Source organism: Apodemus sylvaticus, chromosome 6 (assembly GCF_947179515.1).
Source record: "Apodemus sylvaticus chromosome 6, mApoSyl1.1, whole genome shotgun sequence".
Taxonomy (NCBI): domain Eukaryota; kingdom Metazoa; phylum Chordata; class Mammalia; order Rodentia; family Muridae; genus Apodemus; species Apodemus sylvaticus.
In genome coordinates this window covers 3,339,098-3,361,388 of record NC_067477.1, presented here as the reverse complement: position 1 = coordinate 3,361,388, position 22,291 = coordinate 3,339,098, and the positions used below count along the sequence as shown (strand labels likewise).

Below are 22,291 nucleotides of genomic sequence, written 5' to 3'. Positions count from 1 at the left end.
AAGGTTTCATATTCCACAGAACTACAGCTGATATGTGTGTGAACCACAGTGTGGGTTCTGGGAACTGAACTAGGGTTCTCTGTAAGAGTTGCAAGTATTTTTCACCATTGAGCAATCTCTTCAAGTTCCAAAGTACAATATTAATCTGGGTAATGGGCATATTGAGAAATTGTAGCTGGCCTGCCTGGCTGAACATCTAAGGTCTCTCAACTGTTTTCTGTGTTCTTGGTCAAGGGTTTGAAATGATGGGCATATTCAGTCCATGTCTTTATCTCATTACTGAGACACTGCTTGTGATGTGCCAAGGCCTTAAGATATGACTTGACCGGAAGGCAATATATACGTTATTGGCTTTCATTGTTCAATAAACGAATAGTCACAATGAGATCAAAACTCTCTGAATTCTGGTTCAAGACTCAGGCCATCCCTCAGGTGGGACTACCAAATCTATGCCAGAGTTCCGTCTGTCTCAGCTGTGTGAAGTCACTTTTGGGACACGGCAGTCCTCCTCCTTTCTAGTCAGCTTTTCCTCTTGATGACCCAGCTCCACAGCCCTAAGAGGCATAGTGCCACAGCAACGGCATTGTGATTTCCAGGGACTTCATACATGCTTGTGACCCAAAGTGATAGTCCCTGCTATAGAAGGAAAGAAGGGAATCTTATAGAGACCTGGAATGATTTGACCCCAGGAAAGTGGTAAGTGGCTCTCCACAGCCTTAGTGCTTCTGATTCTGTAGCTCTGCGCCTATAGATCAGGCAAAAGTCTGAACGTGTCTGGCGCCTATGCCTTTGCTCTGGTGGGCTTCACCTTTGTTCACTTTCTCTCTCTGCCCCTTTCTTCAGAGATCTGAAATTCTTCTCATATAGATCTTTCACTAGCAGTCTCTCTGGTTGGCATGCTAGCTTCCAGAGCTGGATGCCCTCCTTGTTCTCAAGGCCAATATGAATGGAGCACAGTATTGACAAGGACATGGACCACACTGTGATACTTTCCTGGTCATGATGATGATGATGATGATGATGATGATGATGATGATGTGTGTGTGTGTGTGTGCGTGTGCGTGTGCGTGTGCGTGTATGTGCACACCACGATGAGCTTGGCCTTATGACTGCTGAAGGAAGTGTGTGAGAGAGAGACACTCTGTAATACATCATGCATCTTCTTGTTTTTGTTTTTTTTTTCACTCCTTGGAGCATGATGTTCGGTCACAAAGGCATCTTCTCACTCATGACTGATCCCATAGTCTTCCCTTTTGGAGTAGCTGGGAGAAGTCAGAAAAGTCTCCATAGCAGTACAATCAGAAGTGTAATGAGAACTCACTGAGGGAGGGGAGCTTCAACTTAGGGCATCAGGAATTGTCTTGTAACTTAAATTCACTTCAAGGGCTCTAAAATGCCCATCTTTGTACCACCAGAGGGTCTGAATGGCCCACAGCACCACTTCTGTCCTCTCAGCTGTTAAGACTTGTACTAACCAGAAATGACATCCTGATGCACCCACGCAAATCCAGCATCTGAGTCCTTAAGAGCTCAGAGGGCTGTAGAATAGGCTGGACTTAGTCCAATCTATCTGAGGATCTGTGGAGTGGTGTCGCAGTCCCCTCTCGTCCTGGGCACAGTGCACATTGCTCTGCATTGGGAGTATGGAATAGGTGTGAAGGTTTCTGTGTGTTGTGTGTTTAGTGTGACAGGCTTGCCCACATGTATTTTTACAGCTTTTGTACCCAGAGTCCACTCCTGCCTGTTGATGGAAGGAGGAGATGAGCAGTACATTTGAAATGTGTAACTCAAGGGAGAAAAGTCTGGGAACCATAAAAAGCCTACGTTCCTTATTTGTACGAATCAGAAGCTTCCACTCCAATAAGTTAAGGATTGGTGTGAGACCCAGTGTAGATCTTGGTGATCTCTGTGACTGGTGGCACTGTCAGGGTGCCTCAGGAAGGTAAAGACACAGAGCTGAGCTGTCATATATAATAAACCTTGAGATAGAGATGCCAGAACTGAACACCTACAAGAAGAAATCTAGGGTTCCTTTTACACTTGAGAAGTTGGCTTCCACCAGACTTAGAATATGTTATTCTGTTAGAGTTGAGGCAGAATTTGCATATAATGAGATGCATGGATAGAAATATGCACAGGAATGAGTTTTGTGGTGTGTGCTTAGGTAACCATCCCCAGCTTGCAAGTTCTCCAATAAATCCTGCTGACAGTTGCTGTTCTGAAGGCTGTCCTATGAGATCATCAGTGATGGTGCTGGTCCTCTCCACTCAAGCGCACTTGAGTGCACATTTCAAGTATACTGCTTATGTCTAACTCCCATCAACAGGCAGGAGGGGAGTCTGGACATGAAAGCAGTGTTGTTACATGAATGTAGGGCCATGGCACTTGGGCCCTCCCCAGCCTTGTTTCTTTTCAACTCTGAGTGGACACCTAGCTGTCATTTCTCTGTCCTCTGGGAATATGGCATGTCTGATGAAGAGAACATGTATTTACCTTCAGGAGTGATTGCTGAACCTCTAACAAGAACTATGGAATTCATCTTCGCTCAAACTACATAGGCAGCCCCCTGTTTTTTGATGTACCTCCAAAATACATACCATCTTCTCTGACCCCATGATCTGCCCCCTCTTCCCTGGGATTTCTTAAGCTTTGAGGGAAGGGGTTTAGAGCTGAGTGTTCCAAGGTTGCTCGCTCTCTGCATAATGTCTGACTGTAGGTGTCTGTATGTCTTCCCCTCTGCTGCAAAAGAAGCTTCTCTGATGGAGGCTGAGCAAGGCACTGGTCTATGAGAATGTCATTAGGGTCATTTTTGTTACTGTTTTTTTTTTATTATTTTTTAGAACAGTAGAATTTGATTTTAACCTAGGTTCTTCAGTCATATAATCTCTGGTTATTGATCACCATAGCAGTGTCAGGTATAGGGGTATGGGTTCCATCTTGCGGGCAGGGCAGCATTGTAGAACAAAGGGTTTGTGGCTGCCTTGGTGTTTATGTTTAGCTTTGGGTAGCATGTCAAGTAGTTTTCTGTACTAAAGATGTTAGAACACAGGGATAAAGACTCTCTGTAAGCAACAGCTTGACTTCTCCATGTTCTATGAATCGTGGAAGTGTTGTGTTGCCTTCAGCAATAATACCTTGTTAGTTTGTTGAGAACAACCTATAGTATTGGCAACAGTCTGGATTTATTTGGGGGTTTCTTTTCACCATCTATTCAATTAGATGTAATCCAACACCAGTGTTGGAAGTTTCCTTTGGTGACAAGAGATGGCTAGTTGGCACTCTGATTCTCCTATTATTTGGCAATTTCATTTAGATGGCCTTCAAATACTTTAGGAAGCTTCTACTGTATTAGGTTTCCCTATTATCCACCAAATGACCCTTAATTTTAGATGTCTCTTCCCACATTCCCTCCCATGATGCCCTTTTATCCCCCTTTCCACTCGATCCTCTTGTTCCAGCCTCCATCCATCCATAACTCTCTATTCTATTTCCCTTTCCTAAAGAGATCTATCTGTCCCCAGTAATCTTTAACTCTGTATCTAACCTCAGTAGTTCTATAGCTTGTAGCTTGGTTACCATTGACTGAAGAGCTAATATCCAAATATAATTGAATATATATCAAACTTGTTTTTCTGGGTCTGAGATATCTCACAAAGTGAGACGATTTTTTTTCTAGTTCCACCCATTTACCTGCAAATTTCATTTTTTAAAAAACAACTGAGCAATACTCCATTGTATAGATGAACCACGTTTTCTTTATTCATTTTTCTGTTGAGGGGCATTTAGGTTATTTCCAATTTCTGCTTTGTGAATGAACATCATTGAGCAAGTGCCCGTGTGGTAGGATGAAGTGGTTTGGGGTATAGGCCGAAGAGTGCTATGGCTGGATCTTGGCTTAGATAATTCTCATCTTCCCAAGGAACTGCCACACGGATTACTATAGTGGATGTTTAAGTTTGAAATTCTACTACCAAAGACTGAATATCCTTCTTCACATCCTTGCCGGCATGCACTGTCACTTGTTTTATTGATCTTAGTTAGCCATTATGGCAGGTATAAGATAAAAATCTCAGCCTAGTTTTGATTGGCATTTCCCAGTTCCTAAGGATGGTGAACACTTCTTTAAGTGGTTCTCAGACATTTGAGTTTCCTCTTGAGAATTCTTTGTTTATATCTGCACTCCACTTTAATTGTTTTGGTTTTTTTTTGTTTAATTGATATCTAGTTTTCTGACATTTTTGTTTCATTTGTTTTATAGGCTGCTGCTTTGTATAAATGATAATGTCCTTTGCTGTGCAGAAATATGTTAGATTCATTTATTAATTGTTGATGTTAGTGTCTGTACTAACAGTGCTCTGTTCAGAATTTATTCTCCAGCCTGTGTCAGTGAGTTCAGGACTATCCCCCACTTTCTTCTCTATCAGGTTCAGTGTATCTGGCTTTGTGTTGAGGTATTTAATCCATTTGGAGTTAAGGTTTGCTCGGCACGAGACGTATGGATCTAATTGCCTCCTTCTACATCTATCCATCCATCCAGGTTTGACCAGCACCATTTGTTGAAGAGACTGTATATTTTTTCTGGCTTTTAAAAAACAGACCCAGGTATTCGTGGGTGCTTTTTGCTTAGTTGGTTAGATTTCTTATAACATTTGAGGCTATTGTGAAAGGTGATTTTTTTTCATGATTTATTTTTTTTAGTCCATTTGTCATTTGTATATAGGAGTAAACCTGAATTTTGTGAGTTAATTTTGTATCCAGCCACTTTAGAGAAAGTGTTTAACAGACACAAGAGTTTCCTGGTGGAATTTCAGTGTCACTTATGTATACTGTCATATCATCTGCAAACACAAACATTTTGATTTCTTTCCTTTCCTATTTATAGCCTCTTGATCATTTTCAGTTGTCTTACTGCTCTAGCTAAGACTTCAAATATTGCATTGAATAGGAATACAGAGAATAGGAGATGCTTTCTTGTTCCTGATTTTAGTGGAATTACTTTGAGTTTCTCTACATTTAGGTTGATGTTGCTTATAGACTTGCTGTAAACTACCATTATTGGGGGGCAGGGGCAAGGAATGTTGCTTATATCCCTAATCTCTCTGGGAAATTTTTTATCATGAAGGGTGCTGAATTTTTGCCAAAGGTCTTTCCAGCATCTAATGAGTTTATCATGTGCTTTTTGTCTTGCAGTTTGTTTATAAGGTGGGTTACATTTATCAATTTAACATGTTAAGCCATCCTGGAATCTCTTGGGATGAAACCTACTTAATCATGCTAGATGATCATTTTGATCCATTCTTGGATTTAATTTGCAAGTATTGTTGCATCTATGTTCAAAAGGGATAATTTTTTCTGGCCCAGTGTGTTTTGTGTTCTATATGCTTCTTGTACTTTGATAGGCATCTCCATCTTTAGGTTAGAGAAGTTTTCTTCTATGATTTTGTTGAAAATATTTTCTTTTTTAAAAAAAATATTGAATATAATCTTCATTATATTTCAAATGGTAAAACCTTTCCCGGTTCCCCCCTCCCCCAAAACCCCCATCCCGTCCTCCTACCCCCTGCCTCCAAGTATATGGCCCTCCATCAGACCCACTCCCACCTTCCTCACCCCTCGATTTCCCTTTGTTGGGGCATCTATTGAGCCTTCACCTGACCAAGGACCACTCCTCCCACTGATGCCAGACAAGGCATTCCTCTGCCACATTTTTGGCTGAAACCATGTGTACCCCTTGGTTGATGGATTAATCCGTGGGGGTCCTGGGCGTCTAGGTGGCCTACATGGTTGTTCTTCCCATGGGCTGTAAACCCCTTCAGCTCCTCTGGACTACTCTCCAACTCCTCCACTGGGGATCCTATGCCCAGACCAATGGTTGGCTGCTAGCATCTGCCTCTGTATGTGTAAGGCTCTGGCAGGGTGCCTCCAGAGACAACCATGCCATGCTCCTTTTGGTATGCATTTCTTGCCATCCATAATAGTGTCAGGGGTTTGATGACTGTTTATAGGATGAATCCCCAGGTAGGGCAGTCTCTGGATGGCCTTTACTTCAGTTTCTGCTCCACACTTTGTCATCTTTATTGCTCCTGTGAGTATTTTGTTCTCTTTTTCAGAGGAACCAAAGCTCCCTCACGTCAGTCCTCCTTCTTGAGCTTCCTGTGGTCTGTTAATTGTAACTTGTTTATTTTGAGCTTTTGGGCTAACATCCACTTATCAGTGAGTGCAAACATGTGCATTATTTTGTGATTGGGTTACCTAACTCAGGATGATACTTTCTAGTTCCATCCATTTGCCTAAGAATTTCATGAATTCATTTAGGTTAATAGCTAAATAGTAAGTACTCCATTATGTATATATACCACAGTTTCTATATCCATTCCTCTGTTGAAGGACATCTGGGTTCTTTCCAGCTTCTGGCTATTATAAATAAGGCAGCTATGAACATAGTGGAGCATGTGTCATTATTACATGTAGGAGCATCTTCTGGGTATATGTCCAGGAATGGTATAGCTGGATCCTCAGGTAATACTATGTCTAATTTTCTGAGGAATTGCCAAACGGATTGAAAATATTTTCTGTTCCTTTGACCTTGGTTTATTCTCTTTCTCCATTCCTAATTATTATTATTATTATTATTATTATTATTATTATTATTTATATTATCACTATTATCATTATTACTATATTTGGTATTATTATTGCACCCCATGTTTCCTAGATGTTTTTAACATTTTCTTTTCCTGAGGTATATATTTCTTCTATTGTGTCTTCAATGCCTGAGATTCTGTTTCTTCTTTATATTCTGTTGGTGAGATTTGCCTCTGAGTTTCCTGTTTGAGTTCCCAAAGTCTTCATTTCCATATGTCCTTCAGTTTGGGTTTTCTTTCTTTCTTTCTTTCTTTCTTTCTTTCTTTCTTTCTTTCTTTCTTTCTTTCTTTCTTTCTTTCTTTCTTTCTTTCTTTCTTTCTTTCTTTCTTTCTTTCTTTCTTTCTTTCTTTCTTTCTTTCTTTCTTTCTTTCTTTCTTTCTTTCTTTCTTTTTGGCTTTTTGAGACAGGGTTTCTCTTTATAGTCCTGGCTGTCCTGGAACTCACTCTATAGACCAGGCTGGCCTTGAACTCAGAAATCCACCTGCCTCTACCTCCCGAGTACTGGGATTAAAGGCATGTACCACCACTGCCCAGCTGGGTTTTCTTTATTGGTTGTATTTCCACATTTAGGTCTTGAATGGTTTTATTCATTTCCTTCCACTATTTGTGTTTTCATCGATTTCTTTAAGGGGTTTAGTCATTTCTCCTCTGTTATATTCATAAAGGCTGTTTTGAGGTCTTTGTCTTGTGTTTCAGCTATGCTGGAAAAGTCAGGGTCTTTTGTGGTAGAGGAGTTTGACTCTAGTGACAACATACTGTCCTGGCTGTTATTGATTGTGTTTCTATGCTGATTTCTATACAACTCAGATTGGGAAGATAATAATTAGAGGTACTAGTACCCAGTCTTGTCTTAGGTAGGTATTTTGTTTCTTGGTTTCTGTTTCCCTTTCTGGTTCTTAGGATGGTGTTGGAGCTATGTGCTGTTTGATAGCAAATTCTTCTGGGGTCCTGATATTTGTTGCCACTGGGCATTCTAGGTATTAGAAGGTGATACTTAGGAATGGAGATGAACTTGGGGGTACAGAGAAGGGGTCCACAAGAGGGAGGAAAGCAGGATGTACTACCAAGATCTGCTAAGTATCTTGAGAATAGGGGCAGATATTGAGGAATGACCACAACAGGAGGTCTGCTGCAGAACTGGGGAAGAGACTTGGGGATTGAACTTGGAGGAATGAGGAAGAGGCGAGGATCTGCAGTTAGCCTAACTATTTCCTGGACTTCTCTTTCCCTCAAGCTGCCACTGCACTGTAGCCTGCCCAGCCTCTCAGGTTGCTGAGGTTCTGTGTACTGTAATCTTACCATTGTGTAACTTGTGCTTTTTTAGATCCACTCCTAATTGCCTGCTTCTGGCCTATGATCAAGCCATTCCACAGGTTTTCCTTCTTCAGTCTTTCTGTCCCTGCTGAGTTTCCCTGGTGGACCCTCCTTCCTGTGTGGAGGGCCTGAGTATCCTTAGCCACAGTCTCTGATTTGTCGAGAAAGTCAGGGTCAAGTTTTGACTCCCCTTGTATATAAACCACTATACATTGTGCTTGGCTCTGTACACATAGGAACTGGACTGGTTGACAGAACCTTCTAAAGGGTTTTCCAGCACCAGCTAAACTTCTGTATTATCCTGATCCTCTTATGGTATTGCTCTTTCATGAGCACTGTCTTTTGGTGCCCCGCCCTTGAAGATGCAGTCTCATGGGTCTCCAGTTTCTGCTGATGGAGCACTATAAGTCAGTAGCAGCAGGGACTCCCAGCATGCCCTGCTACACATCCTGTCTCTTCTTGGCCCTTGGAAGTTCTCCCTTCACACTACATTATCCCTGCATGTCCATCCACAGTATGCTTGCACATAAACTTCAGGGGGCCTGTCATAGCGCCTCAGTATTGGTACATCCTTACATTCCAGCCACTACCTACAACTCCAGACATCTGAGCTTGAGGGAACTTTCCTGCCCTCAACCTCACACTGAGGTCTAGAAGTTGTTCAGAAGCAAAACTGGGCAGATGCAGGGGAACTTTGGTTTCCCTACCCACATCTGTTTGTGATGGAGGATGTCTGACACTTGTGGGACAAAGTCAATGTGATCTTGCATCAAAGCAGGGAGAAAAGGAGGGAGAGAGAGAGGGAGAAGGAAGGAGGGGGAAGGGCAGGAGGAGAGAGAAGGAGGTAGGAGGAGGGGGGATGAGACACATCCATAGAGAAGCATATACAGTGTTTGTGTGGTTGCTTCTCATTGTAAAAGTATGACATGGCCACTGTTAGTTGAATACAAAGCCCAAATGAGACCCGTAAGATGGACCTAGAGCCTAGGTGTGTGTTGAAGTAAGCTGTCTACCCAACCATAGATCCCACACCTCTCTCCCCATGGGCTTTGTCCTTTCTCACACTGTCAGAGGACTGTGTTTGTGGTGCTGGGGAATATAGAATTGTGGTGAATGTTCATTTTTAAACATGCCTCGTATAAGGATCTTAAAAAAACAATCACCTTCCTATCTTACAGATGGTTCTCTGCCACAGCTTCCTTGACTAGATGTTAGCTAGAGGGTAGAGGCTGGGGGAATTCAAGCATGGTGTGTGTCCCATGCCACCTACCCCTGGGCTCTAACCAAGAAGAACGTTCTAGACCCCAGACAGTAACATTTCCTGTGCCGAGGTATGGACTTATTTCCAGCAAAGGTTTGGCTGGCTGAGTGGGGGAACATGACTTCTGAGTTTGCTTCCCACTCAGCACAGGGACCAGCAGTCCCTGTATCTATGCAGGACACATCACACTGCTCAGAGTGCCTGGGTGAGGCTTGTCTCCATAAACTTCAAGAAGTATGACAGCTGTCCATCTTGGCAGCATCTGAGTGGCTAGGGACAGTGACAGTAGAGTATGAGCCAAAGACTCCCTTCATCCTGTAATTGCTTTCTATTCTGGGAGAGACAGGTAGAGCTTATTATTGTTGACATAATGGTTTGTTGCTAATCTAAAGATCTTCGATGAGATGTGAGCTCTTCCCTAGTTGAACCTGTAGTTGCTGATGAGGCCTTCCCTCTCCTTCCCGGGGCACTCAGTAAGTCATTCCTTCTCTGTGTGCTCTATGTCCAGCTAAACATAGAAAAGTAGTGCCCCCCCCCCGGCTACTTCTTATGCTGCCTAGCTCATCAACTCTGACTTTGTCTGCGCCCTTAGACACACTCCTGCAGAGTCTCCTGAAGGATCTGCAGCAACAGGCTGAAGTGGACCGCCTGGAGCCCCTGAAGTTGGAGGAGAAGGCAGACTCAGTTGCTGGAGCCATACAAAGTGATCCTGTAGATGGAAGCCAAGAAAGCCATGGAAGAGGGGCTGAAGGACAGCCGAGAGAGCAGGCACATGCCCCAGAGGCAATGCTTCAAGGTGACCTCCCCTACTCCTTGGGCCCTTTGCAGCTGGGTGTCCACAGGAAGGGAAAAAAACATAGGGAGGGACTGGAGGAGGAGGGGGGCTGGAGAAGGGGTGACACCATACTATTCAGAGGAGAAGAAGCTATGGAGAAGGAATCTAGAGAGGTGGTAAGAGCACAAGAAGAGCAGGGAGCTATGAGGAGGAAAGAAAGCTACTCACCAGGCCATGAATGCGTTCTTGCTGCTGGAGAGAGATGGATCTGTATTAAAGGGTTTTATCTGTTTGAACTTTTGCCTCTAAAAGCTTTCTTAACAGACTAAGCTTACCCAAGCAATTACATTGAATGGCAAATTGCTCTCAGGGAGGAGGTTTGATTCCTGCGTGCTGAGGTTCAGAATTAGGAAAACCTAGGAGTGATTGAGAGTGCCTTTGTTTGGGTCATGCCAGTATGCCCTGTCAAATATTTGAACAATAATCTGGAAAGTGTTCATTCAACTGTCTGCATCTACTTCTTTGACTACTTGAAGCAGAAGGCATCATGCCCCATCTTATCTGGAGGGGCTGCTCAAGGCAGGCAGTCCTCCAGGCTCTGGGCTCTGAACATGGAAAGCATACAAAATCCTGTTGAAAGCCAGATAGGAGGGACAGTCCCCTCCTCTGTGAACTGGAACAGATGAAAGTCACCAGTGACAAAGGGGGAACTAAACATAGGGAGATTTATAGTCCCTTGTGAATTGAGAGATGTTCCCTGAGTTACATACCCTTGGGAATCTGTTCTGGCTAGGGTTTTTTCCCTAGGCTTGACGCATGTTGGAGTTATCTGGAAAGAGGAACCCTCAATTGAGAAAATTCCTCCATTGGATTGGCCTACATACAAGTCTGAAGGGTATTTTATCTATTAATGGTTGATATGGAGAGGTGCAGCCTACTGTGGGTGTGCCACCCCTTGACACGTGTTTTGGAATTGTGTAAGAAAGCAAGCTGAGCAAGCTATGATTAGCAAGCCTGTAAAGTAGTGCTTTTCCATGATCCCTGCTTCAGTTCCTGCCTAGAGCTCCTGCCCCGACTTTCTCAATGATGGACGGTAAACTATATCTGAAATAAACTCTTTCCCAAGTTGCTTCTGGCCATGCTGTTTTCTCACAGCAATAGAAGGAAAAATAGAGCAGCATCCCACTGGCCAGAGTAATAACCTACGTGATCTTTAATATGAAGCCATTTGAGTAGACTTGTCTGCTTTTATAACTATTAACTGTGGTGAGGTATGGGGTTCTCTGAGCTGTGGCAGACACTGAGGATGAGAAATGTGGTCATGCTGTTCCACCTTACATGAGGATTCTGTATGGTCATCATGTCATGTACTGGGACACATATGTAGACATTTTTCAGGGACTTGGATAACATGTTTCTGTCTTTTACAGACCAAAGACTTTCAGAGGTGGATGATCCAGTGTACAAGGAGGTAAGATGACCTCATATCAACCTAAAATCATACTGTTATCCGTTATCTTTATATTTATAAAATGCAGTTTCCTAGCTGCTGGAAGAGTATGGGGAAAATGCTCATAATCTTCACATTGAGACAATCGAAGAGTGTGCACACAACTGTATAGACCTAGGTATAGAATAACATCTGTTTTCAGATTATAAATGAATAGTTAGTCATTATATAGAGACATGAAATATGGTGAATTTTTTTTTAAAAAAGGAGCTAATATTCTCAGACTCTCTCTTCCATACGAACATCACAGGCCTATTTAGTAGGCCTGCTGAGTCCTGCATACTTCTTCTGAGGCCCCCTGGCTGAGAAACACAGACCCCTGAGCACCTGGCATTGTCCCAGCTTCCTTGGTGCCTTGTGTAGCCACAGAGTTGTAGAGTCCTCCACTACAGAGGTCATCTAGTATTTAATAAAGGCCGAGGCTTTATGAAAGGGCTTAGTCAGCCAGCACCTATATACTGCCTGTCAGCAATATCCAATACCTTTATTAGATGGGAGGGGATTCTTGCTTGAGTACGGTGGTCTCTAAGTCTTAAGGAAGCAGAAAATCTGCTCAGGTGGCAGTGACGCCATGCGGTTCTATAAACCCTGCTTGTGTCATCTTGCTTGCTTGTGGATCAGTGCCTAATGAATGCCAGCAGGGAACGCCAGCAAACTGAAACCACAGCCACAGGGGGACTTCCATCTGAGTGGTGGTGATGGAGAAAGTGGCTCAGCAAACAGTTTCTGGATTTGGGGAGTGGAATGCATGCCACCCAGGGCCCACAGTCCTCATGGTTGTGGTCTCAGCTCACCTTGGACCTGACTTGGTAAAATCATCAGACTCTCCTCATGGCCTCCCTGCCTCCACCATGGCCTCCCCTTGCCCTTGTTGATCTTTGGCTCTTCTCTATTCCATGTGTTGTGCTGACTTCTTCTCTATTGCTTTGAGTGTTGGATTCTCCAAGCTCTCTCTATTTAGTGATACCTTTCCCTCATATGAGATCCCTCCATCTGAGAGATCCCTGTCTTTCAAAAGCCAGTAATGGCTAACCATCTGCCTTGTATTGTCGCAAATCAAAATGGGAGTAAATGTCTTTGTCAGACTATTATATTCACATATTCAAAAGGAAAACTCATAACTTCTAGTCAAGAGGGAGTGACTTTCCTCACAGCTATTTATTTCTTAAATATATGTATTTGGTGAGGTAAGTTATGAAAGAAATCACACCCCCAGTTCCTGTCTAGTGAAAAATCAGAAATATAATTTCACAGATAAAACTACTCCATTAGACTGATAAGGACTTTTGCTTCTGTACACATAATAAGTCACACCTTAGAGGCCTTGTCCTCCACGTTTGACAGGGGTTAGACGCTGTTTCAAATCTGGAACTACTAGTGATCTCCACTGTGATCATTTTATATCCAGCTTCTTTAAGACTGAGTGTGTGAAGCAAAGGCAGGAGTGTGAGCAATGATGAAATGAGACTTGCGTGGGACAAACAAGTGCTGGGTTCCTAACTGTGAGCCACAATTATAACATCCTCCTGCACATGCTAGTGTGTGTCTAAGGTGTCACCTGATATGCAGAAAGAAGGGTCAGGCTGGGAAGCATCATCTTTACCTGCACCACAGTATCACTAGAATGAGTACAGGTTCCCACAGTGGGCTCAGTCCAAGGTTAGCTTCTGCCGTAGTTTCCCTGTCTGTGAAATGGGAGTTATGGATGGTCACAAACTTCCAGAGTTTATTTAAAGACTGAATTCACACATACAAAGTATCTCTTATTACATCTTTGTATGTACGAGAGCTCAGCAGAGCCAATGACTGAAATTGTGACTGTTGTTAGATGTTCATTGCTCCTAGAGGGGTCTTGACACCATCTTTAAAACTAGAGATGCTGAGGGTATGCATCACCTTAAAAACTGAATTCTCCAGCAAGATGTGAGAGGGAAGGTGGAGGAGCAGGAGAGAGCCGCATGAAGTGACTCTGGCACCCTGACTGCATCTCCTCTAGATATGGTTCTGCACAGACACCTCTTCTTGCACATTCCCCTTCAGAGTAGCCTACTGTCATTCCGCCATGTGACTTTACTTCTGAACCGTGTTTTGGCAGTCCCTGCTTACATATCATCTCATGGGTGTTTCTTCTCTTTGTTAGGTCAACCGTCTGAGCTTCCAGCTTGGGGACCTCTTGAAGGACTATGGGTCTCCTCTGTTACCTGAAGCTCCTCTTCTGGAAAAACCCTCCAGAGAAGAGATGAAGAAGTCAGAGCAGCCTGAGGAGGTCTTGTCTTCAGAAGAGGAGACTGCTGGGGTGGAGCATGTGAGGAGCCGGACTTACTCCAAAGACCTGTTTGAAAGGAAGCCGAACTCTGAGCCCCAGCCCAGGAGGCTTGAGGATCAGTTTCAAAACCGAGCTCCAGAGGTGTGGGAGGATGAACAAAGCCTCAGGTTGGCAGCACAGGAACTCCCTGGTGGAGGCCTACAGCTGGAAGTGCAGCCTTCTGAGGAGGAACAGCAGGGATACATCCTCACAGGAAACAAGTGAGTGGTGGCTCTGCCTTCTGTAACCTGGAAACCCAGAGACCCTAGAGGGTGGCAGTGCCTCATGGAAGCAAGGAAATAGGTCTAGGCATGTGCAGGAGGCTAACTAGCCAGGAGTGCCCTCCTTGGCTTTTGAACTTAGCATCAACTTCAGGGCCATGTTTTGAAGCCAGTAACCATGCCAAGCTCTATGACTCTTGGCTACCCTGTTTCCCTGCTGTTCAGAAACATCTTCAGAGGACAGCCATGGGTAAGATAGTAAGATATGTACCAGGTTGCTCTCTCCAGGGAATGTCCACACTTGGGGACAATGACAGCAAGTACAGAGCAAGACTTGATGATCTTAAAACTCAGCTCTCTACTGGATCCTTGCTTGTTGAAACTCAAAAAGCTTTACTTATTTCCCAACAAATAGTCCAAGTAGACCAATTAAAAGGAAAATATTCCTCATGGCTACAGGCCACTCTCTGTGTTTTACTTTGATCTGAATTTAATAAGAGAAAGAGCTCAATCACCAGTACCAGAGAGTCCGCAGTAGTTGGGCCCCCTTGTGAATGAGCCTGATGTTGATGTCATGGTTCAGGAGAAGGAAGCATCTCTTCACGTCATAGAAGCAATATTTCAAAGGGAAAAAGGCATACGACTGTATAAGTTTGTGCATTCATTTGTATGAGCACATATGCATGTAGATACATAGACACAAATGTGAGTGCTCATCTGAACATGTGTGTCTGGGTATAGGTATGAGTGGACATGTGCAAATGAAAGCTCAGGTGTTCTTTCTTCACCATGAAACCTGCCACTCTTCCTGCTGTCTGCCCTGGGGTAAAGCTCTAAGTAGACACTAATCCCCCTGTGGTGTGGCACAGCATGTCCCCGTGCAGGTTTTACTGTCCGTGTATTGTTGCTGAAAACATCAACTTTTATTAGTGAGAGTCAACTGCTAGCTGGCAGTAAAAGATTTATTTTAAGCTTAAAACAGACTGTTACTAAAAACATTAATACTGAAGACTGTTTTCAGCCATTGCCAAGCCTCCCTCTTACGATTTTGAATGAGTCATGGTGGCTGCCCCTCCAGGATCACCCTGCCCCACACTCCTTGCACTTCTCCGTCCCTTCCTTTCCACAGAGCAGAACTCCCATTCTCCACCCTTGCTCAGACATGTGCCTTGCTTGTCTGTCTTTCACTCTGTGACGAGTGCCAGAGTGTCCAGCTCCTCCCATACAGAGAACACAGAAGGCGCTTAGAACATACCCTGCAGGGGATATAGGTCACATCGCTACATGTTGGAGACTCCTCTAGCTTACTAAATATGCAAACTATTCAACAGCTGATGGCTTATAAACTCAAACACCCCATATATAGGTGTCCACTTCCCTGGAAACCACTGTCCTGTATATATATCTATATATTGTTTTGTGGCAGTGTGTGTGTGTGTGTGTGTGTGTGTGTGATTTATGTGTTATGTGCTCCTGCCTTGTGTGTTATGTATGTATTATATGCTAGATTGTATATGCATATAATCCTAAGTGTTATACAATCTGACACAGGTAATATGCCCCATGTGTGAGGTTGAAATTCCCTGCATCCACCACTCTGTCCTGGGCCTTGGCTTCAGTTTCACTATAGGTGACAGACAGACACCTTCATAAAAACATTGCCAATAAGAAAAGAATAGGCAGCAGCAGCAGCAGCGGCTGGTCCAGAGGAAGGGCCATCAGCAGTAGAACCAAGCAGACAGGGTCCAGGCAGACCCTGTGCCCACGACCACTGGCCATCGCTGGCCAGCCAGGCTGTGAGTAGCGGAGGATTTACGGCGCCTTTCACCACACAGAAGCCATATCAGAACTCTGCCTCCCGCCAGTCAGATACGAGGCCTCCATATTGGTTCTCGGTCACCAGAGAAATCAGACTGAGGTACGCAAATATAACCCGAGACCAACATCGCGGGGGTCTAAGCCCAACGGGCGTTGGCCTGCACCCAGGCCCCCTCCTCCCCCCCACTCGCACGCCACCACCGTTTTGCCTAAGGGAAGCCAGAGAGACCCAGCAGACAAAACCAAACCAGCTAACAGGCATAGCCTGAGGCGGACATAGCAGGGGTCTCAGACGGTCAGGCCCTGGACTGCCCCCAGGCCCTGGGCTACTCGGTTGGGAAAAGATCTTCACCAATCCTACATCAGATAGAGGGCTAATATCCAATATATATAAAGAACTCAAGAAGTTAGACTCCAGAAAACCGAACAACCCTATTAAAAAATGGGGTACAGAGTTAAACAAAGAATTCTCACCTGAAGAACTTCGGATGGCGGAGAAGCATCTTAAAAAATGCTCAACTTCATTAGTCATTAGGGAAATGCAAATCAAAACAACCCTGAGATTTCACCTTACACCAGTCAGAATGGCTAAGATTAAAAATTCAGGAGACAGCAGGTGTTGGAAAGGGTGTGGAGAAAAAGGAACTCTCCTCCACTGCTGGTGGGGTTGCAAATTGGTACAACCACTCTGGAAAGCAGTCTGGCGGTTCCTCCGAAAACTGGGCACCTCACTTCCAGAAGATCCTGCTATACCACTCCTGGGCATATACCCAGAGGATTCCCCACCATGTAATAAGGATACATGCTCTACTATGTTCATAGCAGCCCTATTTATAATTGCCAGATGCTGGAAAGAACCCAGGTATCCCTCAACAGAAGAGTGGATGCAAAAAATGTGGTATATCTACACAATGGAGTACTATTCAGCCATTAGAAACAATGAATTCATGAAATTCTTAGGCAAATGGATGGAGCTAGAAAACATCATACTAAGTGAGGTAACCCAGACTCAAAAGGTGACTCATGGTATGCACTCACTAATAAGTGGATATTAACCTAGAAACTGGAATACCCAAAACATAATCCACACATCAAATGAGGTACAAGAAGAAAGGAGGAGTGGCCCCTTGTTCTGGAAAGACTCAGTGAAGCAGTATAGGGCAAAACCAAAATGGGGATGTGGGAAGGGGTGGGTGGGAGGACAGGGGGAGAGAAGGGGGCTTATGGGACTTTAGGGGAGTGGGGGTCTAGAAAAGGGGAAATCATTTGAAATGTAAATAAAAAATATATCGAATAAAAAAAAAACATTGTCATTTTAGACTACATATGGCAACCAGTGGTGACACTCTCAGATCCCTCAAAAGAAAGATGTGGTCCCTTCAGTGGTCTCTTTGCTTTTTGGATGACATGTTCTTTGATGGCAACATCAAAGCTACCCTCAAACGAGGAGTTGGGCTGTAAGGGATTTAGACTCCATGAAGCCTTGGCATCTCTGACAAGCAGGGACTTGTCAGAACAGGTCATTTACCCTGCTGGAGGCCTTTGTACAGGAGAAAATGTAGTATTACTATGCTAAGATTTGTGTTGTAACCTTCCTTGTCCCCACTTGACCATGCCTTTGAAGCTAGTCAGAATAGTTACCCACTGTATGCAGGAGCCACAGAAAGATCATCATGGCTGACTCTCTGTCCTGACTTGTCTTTGGTGGGTTCTGGTGATGGCAAGGATCCTGCAGTCCTGCTGGTTGTCTCTGCTGTTGCAGGAACTGGCCCTGGAAACGGTGCGCACCTCACTACCACTACTATGATCTTGCCTCTGTGTCAGATTAACTAGTAAGTTGGCATTCTCTGGAGCACAGTTTCTGCAAACTCTCCAGATTATCTGTGACATCGCAACAATTGTATAGTGTTCTTTTAAAAGCAGGGACATTTGTAAATCTGGATGTCCTGTCCAAAGAAGGAAGTGAATTCTGACTCCTTACCTCATCACTGTCACAATAGAGAAAAAGGCTCAGTCTGGTCTACTCTGGAGGACAAGATAATCCTTTGCCATCTGTTTTTTATCACTTTATAAGTTGTTCCACTGGATTTAAAGCTGGGGCAGCATCTGCAGTACCTCAGGATGGTGTCAGGTCAAATAGTGCTAGTCTGCAGGAGGGAATAGCTGATGGGAACAAGAGTGGGGCTGAGGAGGGAGATACTTCCCTAGGAAGAGGAAAACACCTAAATTTGGCAAATGTGCACTGATATTCATTCCCCTTGTCCTATAATTACATTCAGCTGGAAAAAAAGAATGTGGGACCAGTATACGTCTGTACTTAGGGGAACAGGAGAGCTGGACTGGGAGGAGAGACATACATTCCATACACACTGACTTGTATTGGAGGACCTCGTGGGGCTAGGAGACAGAGCAGCTCCAGCAGACTAGATGGTGACATATGGCCACAGAAGTAAGAGAAGCAAATAGAAGAAAATCCCCACTTCCCATAGAAGTTCTGGCTATCACAGGCTCTAGCTCTTCTTACTGGCTGCTTTGTCAATGGGCAGTCAGCAGCCTTTATCAGACAGTAGTACCCTCATGAAGCCTTGCTTCCTCCCACTGTTGTAAAGAGATTAGTAACCCAGAGCATGCGTGGTGTCCAGAGAAGGACCATCTCATAGTGGCTACATTGAGGGATGGTTCCTTCCCAAAAGGTCCACACTCACTCACCTGGGACTGATTTAGACAAACTCTGTATTGATGCACTGAAGTCATGCCCTGCAAATGGGCAGGAATGCAGATTCAAAGGATTAGATGGGCAGAGCTTTCAGTACAAATGTTCAAAGATAAGAACCCAGCCACATGTCTATATCGTGACATGGTACCCACAAGGCACAGAACTTCCCACGGTCTCTGGCAGCCATGTGAGCCCTGCTTCGCTGAATCAACCCCACAAGAGCTCAGTATCCTTTCTTCTCTTTACACTGTCTGTGCACAGCTCTACAGTTGCTGCTCCTCTTACAGATATGCTTTGGACTTACTGCCACAGTTCAAGATCATGGCACCTCCTTGTTCCACACCCATCTCAGCTGCTGTTGCTGCCACGCACTTGGTGTTTCATATTGAGATGTCATTAACTCACTGAAAGTGAGGTCAGAAGGAAAGGCAGGGCCACCTGCACTATTCTCATGGGAAAATAAGAGCATGCTGAGGTAGAGAGAAGCAGGAGAGGGTACAGCTGCCTCACAGGAGTCTCCAGAGATGCTGCCAAGAAGGCCTCTCTAGGCAGTCAGCCTGTGGAAAGGGGACTGCATATTAACAACATATAGTTTTAGTAGACAGGGGGATCGCATCACCTAAGCTTTAGTGTGTGTTATTCATGTGCATTTCTGTGTGTTCTCGTGTGTTCATGGGTATAAATGTATATGACACGTATTTGTGCCTTTGTGTCTGTGTATGATGTTTATCTATGCACATGTGGGTGCAAATCAGAGCTATGTGAAATGGAACGCAGGACTCAAATGCACTGTGAGACAGCCATATGCTGGGTTCCTGGGCTGAGTCAAACAGAGGAAGCAAGCTGAGCATCATTGATGTTTGGCCCCCTCTACCTCTCGACTGTGGTGTAGTGTGACCAACTGCCACTTATGAGGGCCTATGCTTCTCAAGTATGGGTCTGAGCAGACTCCTCCTTGCTTGCATTGCTTTTGTTAGATATTCTGTCACTGTGTTGAGGAAAATAGCCACCCTTTGGGCTCCTAAATTTTAGTGAATTTTCAAGTAATGAGATGTCTATGGTCAGGTGTGTAAAAGGCTATCCTTGATGGCAGATGTGATATCCTCTAGTGATTTCTCCTGGAGTGGAAGTAGGAGACAATAACATGTGGGAAACTGCAAGTGCTGAGTCTCCCACTCTGTAGAGTCAAGATGTACCCTCCTGTAATGCCTGCTTCCTGCAGCTTCAATGGATGGCTTCTCTGTTTTTGATTAGTTTTCTGATCCACAAGTTACCTTTGCCATTCTCTGTTGTTCAGAAAGGTTTATGAGTGTGTTAGTCTTTTACCTACATGTGTGTAAGTACATGGTGTGCACACCTGGTGCCCCTAGGGGTCAGAAGAGTGCATGGGATTCCCTAGAACTGGAATTAAGGTGGTTAGGAGCCAAAAAATGGGTTCTGGAAATTGAACCCTAGTCCTCTGCAAGAGTGGCAAGTGTTCTTCACCATGGAGCCATCTTTCCAGCCTGCTGTTCTCTATTTTCACAGTGTCATACTGTGGCCCCTTTGGTCACATGTCATTCTCAATTGAGCTTACTGTTCCTCCAGATTCTTATTTGGGGTGTTGTGAGACTGTGTGGGAGTCTATGAGCTGTATTTATATGTAAGCCCACGTGTTCCGTTTGTGAGTGACTCTATACCCAATGCTAAATTGGAGTATACTTATGGGATTTACATGGTAGCCCATATTCTGTTACAGGTGATGGAGTTCTTGTGCTGTGTTTGCATGGATGGCCATTCTGACTTGGGTGGGACTCTTCAAGACGTGATTGTTGGGAAGTCCATGAACCATGCTCTGTGTGCTTACTGCCACTGCAGGGGGCTTGATGGTGGAATCAGGGTCATGAACACTCTGGCTTCTTCTTGTTTGGCTCATTTGGTAGATACCAGGAGGCAGTCTCTCTTAGAATGGTTGAACAGCAGCATGAAAAGAATATAAAGCATGCTGCTCCTATTCAGACCAGAAACACGTTAGAGTTAGACCTCATGTTTATCTCCGAAATCCTTGCTGCTTAGTGTGTATGTGTGTGTGTGTGTGTGTGTGTGTGCATGTGTGTGTAGGGGGGGTGTTGGGGGTGGTACTCAAGGCTTTCCCATCTGTAAACCCAGCTAACAGCAAGTGTCAGTGTCTGTTCTCCTCCAGGAGATCAGGGTGGCAGTTGCCATACATAGACAGCCTTAATTGCTCTGTGGAGTCCTCCCATTGATTTTCCAGATTAACTCCAGCAGCTTCCTAAGGAAGTTCTGACCATGAAACGATAGTTGATGGCTCTGCATTTTAAAATATAGTAGAGGTAACTTCATGCTCATTTGAGCATAATCTGCCCAAGGGTGTTGAATGAAACATGCCCTGCCTGCAGATCAGGAAAGGGTCAACTTGCCCTGCCTTGTGGTTAGTGTGATTGGGGATTTCTGACTGTGGAGACAAAGAATTTGCTTCAGTGAACTTCGTCCTCAAGGTGCTACTAACTAGTTTTGCTGTAAATGATAATGGCCATTTTTCCTTTATAGGGCTGGCACAGTCATGAGGTATATGGGGTTGGTCCCATTCTCACTCTTTGGTGAAAACAATCTATAATGAAATTAGTGTAAGTAGAACAACACAAACTGTAAAGTCAAATCAACTCATCATGGAAACATTAAAGCTAAAATTAAAAAAAGTAAATGTCCCTTATTTCCTACAAATTTCGAGGTCTGAGCTCACATACAGACTAAGGAGATTATTGGAATGATCATTCAAAGAGGTTCCATCAAGGTACATGCTGAGTTGTAGTTAAATGAGAGATGTCAGAGCCAGGAGGTTGTAGATAAGTGATGGATGACAGGCAAAGAGGGCCTGAGGAGGTGTGCCAGGAACTGTGTGCTAGTTGGTTTTATGTCATCTTAACACAAGCTAGAGCCATTGAGAAGCAGGAATCTCAATTAAGAAAATTTCCCCACAATGTGGCCTATGGGCAAATCTGTAGGACATTTTCTTGATTAATGACTTATGTGTGAAGGCCCAGCTCACTGTGGGTGGTACCATCTCTGGGCTGGTACTCTATGTGTTATAAGAAATCAGGTCGAGCAAACCAATAAGCCATTTTTCTCCTTGGCCTCTGCATCAGCTTCTGCCTTCAGATTCATGCCCTGACTTCCCTAATGATGGACTGGTATGTGGAAGTATAAGAGGAATAAACCCTTTCCTCCCCAAGTTGATTCTGGTCATGGTGTATTATCATAGCAATAGAAGCACCAACTAAGATACAAATTGGTACCAGGAGTGGGGTATTGGAGTATCAGACTTGACCATGATGCTTTGGAGAGAATTATGGAAGGACTTTAGAAGTTTTAGCTGGAAAAGTCATTGAGTGAACTTGGCTTAAGGGGCTGCTCTATTGGAACTTGGAAAACAGGAATACTAAAAGAGGTGCAAACAATGGAATCCTTGTTTATGAAGTTTCACAGGGGAGCAATGTCTCTATCAGAGCCAGTGTGTGATATTTAAGAATTTGTGGTTCTTGTCAACTGGATCTGAACAATTAGCTGTGATTAATAAACTAAACCACTAAAGTGAAACCACTGCTTTTCTGGGATAATCTATGCTGGTCAGCTGGGACAAAAGAATCAACTGTGATTAAGAAGGGACCAGCTCCCTCCACTGGTAGTCCTGTATGGTTATAGGAGGTGGCTGCTTCAGTCTGCATA

The 22,291-nt window shown here is 44.1% G+C and overlaps 1 protein-coding gene across 1 annotated transcript in view; it reads left to right on the top strand.

Annotated features, from left to right (window-relative positions):
- Positions 1-22,291, top strand: part of Ptprn2 (protein tyrosine phosphatase receptor type N2) — a 756,234-nt gene that overhangs the window by 337,174 nt on the left and 396,769 nt on the right. The window contains exons 7-9 of the mRNA XM_052184845.1: positions 9,813-10,016; positions 11,426-11,466; positions 13,646-14,031. Coding sequence (XP_052040805.1) covers positions 9,813-10,016; positions 11,426-11,466; positions 13,646-14,031 — 631 coding nt within the window. The remainder of the gene's footprint in view (positions 1-9,812; positions 10,017-11,425; positions 11,467-13,645; positions 14,032-22,291) is intronic.